Below are 14355 nucleotides of genomic sequence, written 5' to 3'. Positions count from 1 at the left end.
AAATGGCAGGGTTGTTTGCATGTAAGATCGAGATACTCTAATAGAACAGTCATATAAACAGTCGTGGTATTTAACGGATTTGAAGCAGACAGCTGACAAAGAGTATTTCATACTATACATATATATATATTTTAGAGCCAACAAAAGTCATTTACATCAGTGGTATATAAGTTTAGCAGTTAATTTCTTCTTAAAATTAAGGGAGGTATGTCCTCAATCTTATATTTTTACAGCAGGCTGCAGGAAATTACTCTGTATATATATATGAGCCTTTAATAATAAACAAGTAATTTTAGGTTTTTCACCCATAGCTGAAGGGTATCACTTATTTTTGGCTTTATCGTGAGAAACTGCACCAAAGGCCTGTTGGATAACTTATACCAACAGCCACAATGTACTGAGTGCTCTATAATATATGTATCACATGCACTCTGCAGAGCTGTCTATGCATGTGTATAGCTATTCCTGAATTTATGTGAGGTTTATAAGTCATTGAAGAAAATCACATGTACTTTAGAAATCAAATTTTAAGTCACATTTAAGGTAATAGATCCATAGTGGGAAGAGTGGGAATCACTAGAGTCTCGAAGAGAACAGCTCTCCTTAACTATACTATACAACATTCTTAAACAAAATGTATATTTACCACCTGAATACATACCTGCGTTTCATCTGCAGACATCACAGTACCAGCTACAGACCAGATCATGCCTTATGTTCAGACTCATTGAACCATTTTGTAACACTGACACCTACAAGTACTCCTTTATACCATCAACATCAAGGCAATGGAACGTACTAACTCGCTACATCTTTGAAGCGGAAAACACTGACATATTCAAATCTCTGCTACATAACTATTATTTTGCAATCAATAGCTAACATTATTTATTATATTATATCTGTGTATATTCTTCTGTTTGTGAAGTTTTCACAGCAAAAATTAAAAAAAAAAGACATAGGCCATTGATAACTGCATGTTATACCGAGTATCACAAGTCCTTAACTTATGACTCATAATAAAAGGATACTGTAGTAAATGTCTACATCTCACACATGCAATACCTTACCAAAATATATATACCATACAGTCTATACAGTTCAACATAAAATTGCATGCACATCCTACAAGCAAAACAGAAATTTAAAAGCTTGCAAAATTAATTAAAATATAATTATATAGTTATGTATTTGTACCATTAAAATTATAATTATAATTATATTGTATTGTATTTATTGCTGTGTTGAGTCTCCACCAGGGAGTATGATTAAGGCACAGGAAAATTACAATTTTGTAGACATTATAATTTGACAGCCTGTTTGTGTGATGAAATTTTTACTTAGCAGTATACTAGAAGGACCTATACAAATCATTACATGTACAAAACTTACAGTTAAAGTTAGTGTAGGGTATAGCTAATTAATCAAAAATGTGTCTTGTGCCATTTAGTAGTGCAAGGTTGGCAATTCATACCAATATTTCTTTTTGAAATGCCCCTGCAGCTATATAGAATCATTATTGTAGTGAATTGAAACTCTAGCAGCATAGGCGGATCTAGGAGACACTGTGAGGGGGGGGCAAGGGGGGGGGGGGGGGGCAAGAAGTTTTAATGTTTATTCCACTAAGAGGATAAGAATGGAATTCTAGTCACAAGTTATATTCATTTGCATAACTTTATTCAGCATATAGCTGGTTGAATGATGGGCATACAACAGTTTTTAAGACTAGTTGGAGAAAAATTAAAAAAATTAGACCTCCTAGGTTTGAATTTGAGAGCATTTTTGATAGCACTTAGCCAACAAAGTGTATGCTTTGCAATGTATACAAAGATTGGTTAGCCTATCTGAGACAAGTCTGTTTGATGGTGAAATGTACATTAAATCAAAATAAGGAGTAGCTAGTTTTGTAAAAATTGTAGATATTATTGATGACATTAGAATTGCGACTGTTCTATTAGAGTAGTGACTGCTCTATTAGAGTATCTCGATCTTTGCAAATTTATTTGCCTTACTTTCTTTACAGTATACAGTTTAGCTACAACTGTAAAGTACATTTATAACTGTTACCTTCTATTTGCCCATTGGCTTTCTATACTTCTGAATACAGTGTGAATGCATGATTCTAGTTTCTGGTATCAATATAGCACTGTAGGTCAAAGGGGGGCAAGAGAAGGGCCAGGGGGGGCACAGCACCCCTTGGCCCCCCTCAGATCCGCCTATGTCTAGCAGCATAATTTTTCTTATTACCTAATCTTGCTATAAATATTGCCTCTGTGTATAGCCATGTACCCATAATGTGGATTCATTTATGGTGTGCCCCCAACCAGTAATCTGATACTGCTGAGGTTCTTTCCAATTGCACTTTTACCTTCCTGTTTATGGGTTCTACTTTCTTACTAAAGAGAACAAAATATAATAGAGAGACTGGAGACTAGCTGTTTACATGACTGCTCTATTAGAGTATCTTGCTCTTACATACAAAGAACACTGCTATTTTTAGTAGAATCCGAGTTTTACTATGCTTAACTCTATGCTTCACCAGTACATGGTGTCTCAGTCAAACGTTGATAAAATACTAAATTTTACCTGGATTATACCACTATACATAGCTAACCATGTATAGCTATACTGCACACAAAAAATCAATCCATAATCACGTGATCCATTTCTAGTTGGAAGCTAATACCATTAGGTATATATTGAAACCTAAATAACTTGCTAGAGAAACTAAAACTTGGAATTATTACAGCCACACCTCCCATTTTAATCTCAGACGCGCTAGGAAGAAATTTCATGACGCTTAGTTTGATGGAAGGAAAGCTCAGATCCATATGAAACTTGTGCTGTGTATGAAGTGATAACCAAACTATATTGCTGTATAGTGAAGGTTTGTGAACTTTCCTTTTGTTGATTGCTGGGTTGCTCCGAATCCAAAAATACGTGATTTTCGGCCGATTTTCGGCAAAGAGTAGCTCCGTACCAAACCCACAGTAGCAAATCGATTTATTTCTGCTGTGGGTTATAATCAGGTATATACCTGGACTATATATGCCAAGTATGGGAAGGAACCTATGCTTCATCCGAAGAGCGCGCAATTTTTCACGATTTCCAGCACAAAACAATCGCGATTCCCATCGTATGGAGAAAAATAAATAAGTTTTATTGGTACGTAGAAAAACACTTTGATATGCCCTACAGGTTGAAATGATAGGGGAGTAATTTCGTGATCATCGATTTTTTCATTGCGGACCCTACCTATGGGGATTTTTATTTCTCAAACTTTGATTTGACATAGCTATTTCAATAAATACTGACCGCATGGATTTTAATCCAGTAAAGTGCATTACGAAGTACGAAACATTGACTGCCATTAACTGGAACAGCAGCTTGTGAAACATTTATTGAAGGTGTGTAATTTAAGTAGCAAAAACTGATATGTGTGAAAAATTGGTTGGCTGGAAATCGCTACTTATAGGTCGACTGGCTTGGGTAATCGATTCTGATGGTTACTTTATCATTGCTTTGCTGTGCGCTTTCTTCTCTGCTATCATTCGGTTCTGGTCCTCCACACGCGTAGTGACATCTTCGGGTTCCGTTGTACTGCTTGGTATTGTCGGCAGTAATCTGCGGCGGCGTACTTTTTCAGCCATCGTAGAATTACTTATAATTACGCCCGCCTGGGGCGCACCGAAAATACAATCCAATTACACTGACAAGAACAGTTCTAAGTTTCCACCCAGCACAGCTGGACTGAGCTGGGGAAGGCCTTCACTTGAGAAGGAACTCTAGTGCACTCTTGTGAGTGGGCCCCTCGGCTTAAAGGATGCCGGACCTGAGTATCAACTTCCTTAGCTATCTTCGAACAGAGGTAGAGAGGACCGGTTAGACCTGGACTCCGACACAGCGTTCCCAGCTCCCTGGTATACTTGCAGCAGGCTTTTAAGAAGAGGCAGGACTAAGCCTTCAGGTCTTTCTCAAGGGGGATCGGCTGAGAAGCGGTAATCCGGCCACTAGTCTTGGACTAGCAAACTGACAGGGAAGTAAACCACCTAAACAAACACACACACTCAAGCATAACAGAGGAGCGCTTTTGGCTCTTCTGGGACGTCCCACAACCCTGTGCGGTAGGATCAAGTTGGTCCCTCAGTCCACTCTTAGAAGAGTCGAGACTGGAAAAAAGATTGCAGTGCCATTACACTGACAAGAACAGTTAAATTTTCACCAGCAGCGCAGCTGCAACTGCCAGGAGGGCCTTCATTAGGGAAGGTAACCCTAATGCACCATCGCTGGTGGGCCCCTCAGTCTTACAGACTGGGTGGGTTGGAAATCTGCTAGAGACAGTGGTGCTCTAGAGCAGCTGTGTGAAGAAAGTGGAAGGTGGGTAGCTCCTGTAGCTGTGGGAGGTGATGAATAGCTACTTGGGGCTGTGTTTCCCCAGCTCTTTTCAAGAGACTGTGCACTCAGCTCTGTAGTTTGTTACTACTGGCACAAAATGGCTTTTGCTCAAAGTCAGAATGCTCCAGATTCAGGTAAAGGGTATCCCCTGTGAGACCTGTCTCTTGTTGAGAGGTTATGTACAGGGGACATCAGCTTGACCCAGCGTGGTTTAGCTCTTTTGTGGAGACTAATCATACTGGCCAGGAGGTGTTCTTCCAACCACTATAGGTGTGAAACTAAAGAACAAAGCTTGAGGTATCGTGACGTATTCAGGACATGCAGAAAAGAGAACAGCAAGCAGAAGAACCACACCAAGACATTTAGAAACATTGACACATACATACATGAAATGAATGTTGGCATACACAAACCTATGAGGGAACTGACACACATACATTCACAAAGCTTTTTTTTGTATTTTTATTTTTGTTTTAAAAAAAAAAATTTTTTTTGTATTTTTTTAAAAAATTTTATTTATTTTTTGGTTATTACTTTAACTATTTATTTACATTAACTTAAGGGGGGGGGGGGGGGGCTAGTTAAGGGGTGAAATTTAACCTGCCCCAGTGCCACAAAAGGCTGTCCAGATTTTGTGGCTACCAGTGATGGCAGATGATGCACACAGCTTCCTGAATAGGACTGAGTAGTTCTTTCCTATTTTGAGGGTTTTTAGAGCACTCAAGTTCTTGGGGTCCCATGATCCCAAGGCTCCAACGACAAAGGCATCAAGGTGTACATGGTCAAAGGAGCTCCTGAGCCATGCTGCCAGATTGTTGTATTTTGACATCTTGGCGTCTTGTGCTGCTTGTAGTGCATCCGACTCCCCCTCATATGGGATGGTGACATCAACAATGATGGCCTTCTTTTCTGTGTGGTTTAAGACTACTAGGTCTGGGCGGTTGTGTTCAGGATCGCCAGGTATCTCTTGCTCTAGGAAAACTTCTCCAAGTGATCGTGGAACGGCCCGCTGTAGTCGCTGGAGGACTTCATTGTGGCATTCTCTTATCAGTCCCATCAAAGGTCGACAATGGTTCAGGGCGTGAGCCAGGGTTTCTGGCTGTGACTTACATTTCCTGCAATTGATGGAGCCTCTGAGGGTCCTTGTTCTTCTCTGTACTGTGTGTACGGGTAGGGTGTTAATTCTTCCTTTGATGGCAAATCTGTAGGCAGCAAATGATGTGTACTGGCCTGTGGATATGCAGTGGTTACTACTGGGGTGGAGGGAGACATTGTTGGCACATCTGCCTTGGTCCTTTGCTTTCTTCCATGCTTCTAGATGCCCCTGGTTGAAGCAATCCCTCAGCAGTCCTGATACCTTGCGATGCTCATGAGCTCTGAGGGTTGTGTCATCCACTTTCAGCTCCAGATTTTCGCTTCCGGTTTGTAGCTTTGCGCCGAGTGACTTTAGTCAACCTGGTAACAGACTCCAAAGAGACCTTATGTCAGAGTGGCGAGTAGCTTCGGAGCTGCTTTCATTTACAAACTGCAGCACATCTTCAGGGTTAGGGGATGTGCATCTTGTTCTTGCTCTGGTGGTATCTAGCAGTTGTTGTGTTGCCACACTCTTCACATGGTCATCTTTGTTGGTGAGGTACTTGAATGCTTGGGAGGCCCACGCTATCTAAAGATTGTCTGCAACACAAGGAATTCCCAGGCCCCCAAATTTCCAAGGGCAATGGATGAAGGCATTACATGCAGACTTTGGCAGCCGTAGAGCTTTTTTAACTAACCTTCTGGTGTGGCTGTCAATGTTGTTTGCCCACGTCTTGTTGGGAAGCATGGTCCTCACCACATAATCTAGGGTAGGGTGAATAAATCTTCTGATGGCTTCAAGCTTCTGCCACTCTGCTAGCTTTGATTCCATAATCTTCCTTACTTTCTCAATGTACCCTTTCTCCGCCTTGTTCAGGTGTGCCTTGGGATCTGCACCAAGATCACAACCCAGATATCTGTAGTGATCCTCATAGTGCAGGATAGGAAGCGCTTGCTTGCCTAGGTACAGGGTGTCCTCTGCCACAAAGTATCTTCTGCCTGATCTCTTACAGTGAAGGGTACCACACTTTTTGATGTTGAAAGTGAGTGTAGCCCAGAGCTGGCGAACTCTTCGGCTCGTCTCAGCATGGCTTGCAGCTCTTCTGGTGTGCTTGCCACTAGGCACAGGTCATCAGCATATGCCAACACCTTGAGTGTAAATTCATCAAAGAGGTAGCCTCCATTCAGGCCTTCCACTCCCCTAAGCAGCTGCTCCACTGCCAAGTTGAAGAGAATGGGGCTTAGTGGGCACCCTTGCTTGACACCACGAGCACAAGAGATCGGTTCAGAATGAGAGGTACCAGCAGTGATTCTTGTGGTAGAGCCTGTGTAAATGTCCCTTACTACTTCGACAACCTTCCCACTTAGGCCCAGATCTTCCATTGACCTAAGTAGATGGTCTATTGTGGACTGAGCCGAAGGCATTCTTTAGGTCCAGCCATGCAATTGCAACATTTCTCTTCTTTCTTCTGGAGTCCTGAAGACATGCCTGGAGAAGGAAGGTGTGCTCAAAGCATCCCTCATAGGACAGGAAGCCCTTCTGAGAGGTGCTAATGATGCCCTCGCTGATGGCCCATGATGCTATACGTTTGGCGATGATGGCAGCATAAATCTTATACAAACAGTTCTGCAGGCTGATGGGTCGCCAGTTGCTGGTGTCGCTTTTCTCGCCCCTACCTTTGTATATCAGTGTGGTGGTGCTCTCCTTCCATTGTTGTGGCACTCGTGTCGACTTCCTGCAGATTTTGAAAATTGCTGGACAGGAGCTTACCTTGGCCATCTAGTTGTTTCCATTGCCAGTAGGTGATTCTGTCTGGTCCGGGGGCTGACTTACCTGGAAGACGTCGAAGTTGGTCCACTACTTCCCTGGGGCTGAAGGACGCGCTTAGTGCATCCTCGGTGTTCCCAGAGGGCTCTTCTATCCAGGGTGGCTTCTCTCCTGGTGGTGGGATGTTAGCGTTCGCCATCCACTTGGTCAGGGTGTCCATCGGTATGGGGCAGTTCTCTCTCGGTTTCTCCTCACCAGTGACTTGGGCCACACAGCGTTTGGCATTGCGACGGTATGCTCCTTGCAGTTTCTGTGCTTCCCGTATCCACCGTTGTCTTCCTGATGTCCTGTTGTTCTGTGATCTGTCATTCTGTTGGTTATTGACCCTGCCCTGATGGACTCTGTGGCCTCTCTGTTCTTCATTGTCCCAGGTCCTGCGATCACGATTTGTGGTGTTGTTTTGGCTAGCCCTCTGTCGCGTCTGTCGTCTCCTCCAATGTCTAGCTTGATTATTGCTGTTTTGGTGTTGGCTGCTGGGTTGGCGTGACGTGATTTCTCTTAGCTCCATGCTCATTTGTATGAGTACCTGCTCAAACATGTCCCAATTACTCACCTCATCCTCATCCAGTAGTGGAGAAAGCTTGTCCTCTTTGATGAGGGGTCCCAGCGCTCCTTCCTTACCAAAGGAGTAGCAGACTGCCTACAAGTGCAGCCACATGACACTGTGGAACTTTCACTGTCCACGTTTGGTACTGGAACTAGTAGCATTACCAAGTTGGACGTTGCTACAATTAACCTCCATGGTATTTCTGGTAAGGTGATTCCGCTAACTGTTCTTATTGTTCCCACGATTGCTGCACCAATACACACTGTGGACCACAAGGCAATTGTCAATCTCCCTTACCTAGCTGGGCTACAATTGGCACATCCAATCTCCTCAGATGAACAATTCTCCATCACCCTGCTCATTGGAGCTGACCAGTACTGGAACATAGTGGAGGACCATGTCATCAGAGGCAATGGACCCACAGCTGTGGGATCCAAGCTTGGCTATCTACTCTCAGGCCCGTTGGAGACAACCACTCAAGGGAAGATAGTTGCTAACACATTTCATGTGGCGACCCAACCAACTCCCAACCTGGAACAGTTCTGGTCTGTAGAATCAGTGGGAATCACTCCTAAAGATGAACTCACCAACAGTTTCCTGGATACGTATATTACCAATAATGTGGAGCGTCTGTCTGATGGTTCATACAGTGCTCGATTCCCGTGGAAGGATAGCCACCCACCTCTTCCCACTAATTTTTCCACCTGTGCCCACCGCACTAGAGCACTGGCCCGCAAGTTGGCACTAACCCCTCCTTTACTTAACAAGTACAGTGAGATTCTAGTGGATCAGGAACTCCGCGGCTTTATTGAGAGAATACAACACATAACCAATTCTGTGAGATGCCATTATATTCCACATCATCCTGTTCACAAAGAATCATCGACTACTCTGATACGTATAGTTTATGATTGCAGCTGCCATCAAGCAAGAGACCAACCCAGTCTGAATGACTGTCTACTCACAGGTGAACCCCAACTAAATGATTTGTGCTGTATCCTTCTGCAATTCCGGAGTCATCCTGTTGGAGTTTGCACAGACATAGAGAAGGAATTTCTGCACATCTCTCTACATGAAGATGATAGAGACTACACTAGATTTCTCTGGCTGAGTGATCCACAGAACCCAGAAAGTGAGTTGGTAACATACAGATTCAAGGTAGTCCTATTTGGTGCCGTATGTTCACCCTTCATGTTGAATGCTGCTTTACACTGCCATTTGTCTCAGTACAGATCTCCCACTGCACAGAACATGCTTGCCAATCTGTATGTGGATAACATAGTGTCCGGGTGCCAATAAGAATCAGAGGCTGTCTCATACTACAATGATGCTCGCTCCATAATGAAGGATGCCAACTTGAATTTGAGGAGCTGGGCCTCTAATAGCCCCCAACTCACAGAGCAAGCATCTAAGGACAAGGTAGTGGATGCCAACAACCCAGTCAATGTTCTAGGGCTACAGTGGGATACATAGACAGACACACTATCTCTCATGTCTAAGTCACCGATTCCTAGTGTAACCTCACTTGTCACGAAGAGAGAAGTCTTGAGAGAATCATGTAAGATCTTCGACCCACTAGGATTGTTATCCTCAGTGACCATTAGAGCCAAGACCTTTATGCAGTCATTGTGGCAACGCAATGTGGACTGGGACGAGCCATTATCTGATGAGGACCAGAAACAGTGGTTAAACATAGCAGAGAACATCCAAGAAGCCAAGAGTGTACAGATCCCAAGACAATACTCCCCTACAGTGAGTGCCTCCAAGCAACCTGATAGGCTCCATGTATTTGCTGATGCCAGTCTCACAGCCTATGGAGCAGTGGCCTTCATATGTAGAGGCAGTAACACTTCCTTCATCATGGCAAAGTCCAGAGTTGCCCCCCTCAAGCCACTCACTCTACCAAAACTTGAATTGATGGGTGCACTTACAGCAGCACGATTATGCAGTTTTATATTACAAGCTCTTACCACTCTCAACCTCTCCATTCAGCTTTGGTCAGACAGCCAAATCGCCCTTCATTGGATTATGGGACAGAAATCGAACAACGTCTTTGTGGCTCATCGGGTCACTCAGATTCTTGAACTCTCAGGATCAGAAAGCTGGAGATACTGTCCAACACAGGACAATCCTGCAGATTTGCTTACCAGAGGGATCTCCTCCTCACAACTGAAGTCGTCGATGTTGTGGATCCATGGGCCCCAATGGCTACCTTCTGAAAATAGTTGGCCTGTTTGGCAATCTTCACCCAACATTGAAATGCAAGCATTGGCTGTAACTGTGACCACCTTCAACCCAACCACCCTTCAAAGGAGTGCAGGTACCATACATATTCACCACATTATTGGCATATCTAATTACAGCACACTATCCAGGCTTTTGGGAGTCACAGCTTATCTTTGCAGATTTATCACCAACTGTAGGAAGCAACCACAGGGGAGGCTTACTGGTCCACTGACACCATTAGAGCTACATCATGCCCTGGTCACATGGGTGAAACAATGCCAAGAAGAAATGTATTCCAAGGAGATTGCAAGCCTCACCTCTCCGTCATCAACTGCTAAGAGACTTCCACTTGTTAGGCAACTCCGTCTGTTTTTGGATGAAGATCACATGCTTCGTTGTGGTGGCAGAATACATAACGCCCCTCTCAGCAAAACAGCTAAGTTTCCACTTCTACTCCCACCCAAACACACCTTAACATCACTTGTCATTCACAGCGTGCATTTACGATTGTTTCATGCTGGGACTAATGCTACTCTAACAGCCATACGGCAGAGATTCTGGATCCCCACTGCTAGACAACGGATCAAATCACTACTACGTCATTGTGTAATTTGTCGTAAACACAGTGGAAAGCCATATGCTGTCCCAGACCCTCCACCCCTACCAGAGATCCGCACATGTGAGTCAGATCCTTTCTCCATTACTGGAATAGACTTTACTGGGGCACTGTATGTACGGAACTCCAGCACAGAATCCAAAGTGTATGTTTGCCTGTTTACATGTGCCACAACCCGGGCAATCCACCTTGAAATTGTGACAGACCTGAGTGTGGAGACATTTTTTCTAGCGTTTAGGAGATTTGCCAGTCGTAGATCCTTACCACAGATCCTTGTGTCAGACAATGCTTCCACTTATACAGCAGCAGCAGAAAAGCTACAACGACTCCTACAGTCAGACCATCTTGCAGACATGCTAGGGAGACAAGGGGTTCAGTGGTGCTTCATACCAAAGCGTGCTCCCTGGTATGGTGACTGGTGGGAGCGTCTCATTGGACTCACTAAGATGGCTCTGAAGAAGGTACTTGGAAGATCAAGGGTCACCTTAGCAGTCCTTCAAACGCTGATAGCGGAGGTAGAGGCTATTCTGAACGACCGACCCCTGACATATGTTTCCTGTGAATTAAATGACCTTGAACCACTGACTCCATCACAACTGCTGCATGGACGCCGTATTGTGTCTCTTCCTCATGAACAGGTGACAGAACAAGACATAGATGATCCTACCTTTGGTGACTACTCAGAAGTGAATCAAAGAGCACGCTTACAAGCAGCTCTTCTTAGTCAATTTTGGTCACGTTGGAGACATGAGTATCTCACCTCTCTCAGAGAACACCATAGAGCTTCTGGGAATAATGTTCAACAGATTAAGCAAGGTGACATTGTACTGGTACATGATGACAGCCCAAGGATCTCATGGAAATTAGCGGTGGTTGAAGACTTACTACGGGGGAATGATGGACTGGTACGAGCTGCCAACATCAGAACTGCTCAGGATAAAACCAACCGCCCTATCGCCAGGCTGATACCACTGGAAGTATCCACCAATTCATTGTCAAATGACAGTACTTGTGTTAAGGATGTATCCATCCAGAGTGCAGCTAACAGTGATCCAAGTAACAATGCAACCAGAGAGGCTGGGCGTCCCAAACGAAGAGCTGCAGAACGTGGTAGAGATAAGGTCAGGACCTGGATCAAGGAACTTGGTGCCCCCCCCCCCCCCCCCCCCCGAAGATGTCATGGACTGACTAAGCAACTTAACGTAGTGCAGTGTATAGGTTATTAGTTAAGTAGGCTATATTTAGAATGTATGAGGTAATGTCATGCACGTGCTTATAATGAATAAAATGGCGTCGTAGTGTAGTTCCTCGCTGGCTTGATTGTACAGTCTGTATCCGTCGAAGATGAAGCGATCCTACCGTGGTTAAGTCTGACAACCGGCTACTACATTATACTATCACCGCTACCCTACACTGGAGCTTCCTCTTTCTTTCTTCTGCTTCCTTATCTTTGTCTCTACCACCAGATGGGTGCCTGCGGATCCCTGGGGGAGGGGGTTGTGGAGACGTAGATTCTGGTGGTAGGGCAGGTTCATTGTTGACTGTAGCCGGTGATCTGGGTGACACAGGTAATGGGGCATCTGATATTGGGGAGTAGAGTTGTGATGGTGTACTTGGTGGTCCAACATCTGGCACTGGGGTGTCTGGTAGTGGTGGTGTTTGAGGTTGGTCCTTTGATGGAGTCATGAACTCTCTCATACAGGGTAGAGGGGGTGGCAATGGTGGGACTTCTTCCTCATCACTTAGAGGGGGGGATGTTGGATGTGTGGAGGTTAGCCCATCACCTCCATTCTCAGTTGTACCCTCTAGCAAAGGTAACAGTGTGTTCTTACCCTGTTTGATGGTGGAGATTGGGAGTGTTGCCAGGTCGGGGATATGTTCATTGACTAGGTGCTGTAATACCTCGTGTTCAGTATCGGTGTGGGCAGCACACAAGGCACACACAAACATATATGAGTAGGTGAAGTTGCTGTGACTGGAGGATAAGTGTTCGATGTATCCCTCCAGTGCATCACCCACCCATTTCATGCAACAATGGGGGCATTCTAGAGCTACCTGTAGGGGATATGCAATAACAATGGTAACTACCTCACCTTGTGATCCTGTTGGCTCCACTTGTGTAGCTCCCTCTTCCACTACTATTGTTTGTGCAGCTCCCTCTTCCAGTACTATGATTTCTATATCTTCTCTCTCTGGTACTGACCTGGGTGGGGAGGCCTGTTCATTGCTCTCCTCATCACTGCTGTCACTGGGTGTGGAGTCTGATGATGGGCTGTTATCTGGGTTGAGGTAGGAGAAGGTAGATTTCCAATCTGGGTACTTTTTAAGGATTCTTAGCTTGGCACCTCCAACTTGGTTGGGAGTTTTAGAGGTACCCATCTCCCTTGCTAGGGCAACGTTGGATTCTGTTCCCACCACAAACATTGCTCTGATCAGTAAATTTACGAGTTCCACTGGCCAAGGGACTGGCTGTGATGCTGCTGCGTTAGGTCGCGAAGCGGCTTTCCTTGCGTCTTTAGCGGCCTCCGTTGCTAATTTTTTCGATAAGAGGATAGGGTGTTGGTTCCTCTCGTGTCCACTTCTGCTTCTCTCCGACGCGAATGATTCTTCACAGAATGAACATGATTATGATTATTGATTATTATTATTACTGAGCAGTCAGCCCTGCTGGTGTGCTCAGATTTGCCCGAATACATGTAACACAATTACAATAATGATTGTAGTCCAGTTCTAAAAATGTCAGCATCTGCAACTTCAACAAGATCTACTGGTAAGGAGTTCCAATCATTAATTGTTCTTGAAAAATAACTATTTTGGTGTGCAGTGGTAGATACATGTGGTAAGATGTAGTGCAGTGGATGGTACTGTCTCGTGGATCGTGATGTTGGTAGGTAGTATGGAGGAATTGTAAGTGATATTTGTTGGTAAAAAATTTTGTGTAAAGTTTGTAGTCGAGATAATTTGCGGCGAGTCTGGAGAGTTGGCCATGAAAGCTGATTTAACATTGAGGTGACAGAACTAAGTCTACCATAATCATTCATTACCCAGCGTGCTGCTCTTCGTTGTATTTTTTCTAGCTCTACAATATCTCCAGTTTGGTGAGGGTCCCAGACGTCAGATGCATATTCTAGTTGTGGCCTGACCATTGTTAGATAAGCAGATTCTTTAACTTGTTCTGAACATTTGTTTAAGTTACGTTTCAGGAAATTAAGTGTTTTAGATGCTTTAGTGACAATACTAGAAATGTGTTGTGACCAAGATAGTGATGTATTAAGGATTACTCCCAAGTAAGTATGTTGATCAGATAGATTGTTAGTCTCCCAGGCGCTTCGGCTGTGAGGCCGGTAGATTCTGGTGCGATTTGCTGTGTCTTCCCAGCTTCCTCCTGCTCCCGAAGCGTTCTCCACACTCGCAGCATTGGTGCAGTAGTGTCACGGTAACTCCCGGATGCTTCAATGTCAGATGCCGGGTAAGGCTAGAAAATATGTTAAAGCTTGTCACACATATCGGACAGGTGAAGGTTGTTTGCTCGGGAATTTCCACCACTATTGTCCATTCTCCGTCTTTTTGGAACATCTCTCCTCTGGCCTGTCCATCACCATCGTGTCCACTGGGTTTGCTTCCTCGTTGCGTCATCAAACAGAGTTTTACCCGCCTGGGGCGCACAGA

At 44.4% G+C, this 14355-nt stretch overlaps 2 protein-coding genes and 1 long non-coding RNA gene across 4 annotated transcripts; all 3 read left to right on the top strand.

The window, feature by feature from the left end:
- The first annotated feature begins 7833 nt into the window (after positions 1-7833).
- On the top strand, positions 7834-9317 carry LOC136267563 (uncharacterized). The gene is made up of 3 exons (XM_066062725.1): positions 7834-7864; positions 7924-8976; positions 9145-9317. Exons 1-3 carry the CDS (start codon positions 7834-7836, stop codon positions 9315-9317), a joined length of 1257 nt encoding a protein of 418 aa, XP_065918797.1.
- Positions 9318-9335: 18 nt separating this feature from the next.
- Positions 9336-11940, top strand: LOC136267562 (uncharacterized). Its single transcript, XM_066062724.1, has 2 exons — positions 9336-11807; positions 11932-11940. Exons 1-2 carry the CDS (start codon positions 9336-9338, stop codon positions 11938-11940), a joined length of 2481 nt encoding a protein of 826 aa, XP_065918796.1.
- A 1378-nt stretch (positions 11941-13318) lies between these two features.
- Positions 13319-13926, top strand: LOC136266298 (uncharacterized). Of its 2 annotated transcripts, none has more exons than XR_010706041.1 (3): positions 13319-13456; positions 13517-13695; positions 13764-13926. It is a non-coding gene; the product is annotated as an uncharacterized lncRNA (long non-coding RNA). The 2 variants fall into 2 exon arrangements; XR_010706040.1 differs by having other exon boundaries at positions 13511-13695.
- The last annotated feature ends 429 nt before the right edge of the window (positions 13927-14355 follow it).

The sequence above is a fragment of the Dysidea avara genome, chromosome 9, assembly GCF_963678975.1.
Source record: "Dysidea avara chromosome 9, odDysAvar1.4, whole genome shotgun sequence".
In the NCBI taxonomy this organism is placed as follows: domain Eukaryota; kingdom Metazoa; phylum Porifera; class Demospongiae; order Dictyoceratida; family Dysideidae; genus Dysidea; species Dysidea avara.
The sequence above is the reverse complement of the archived record's forward strand: the minus strand, read 5'-3'. Positions and strand labels throughout refer to the sequence as shown.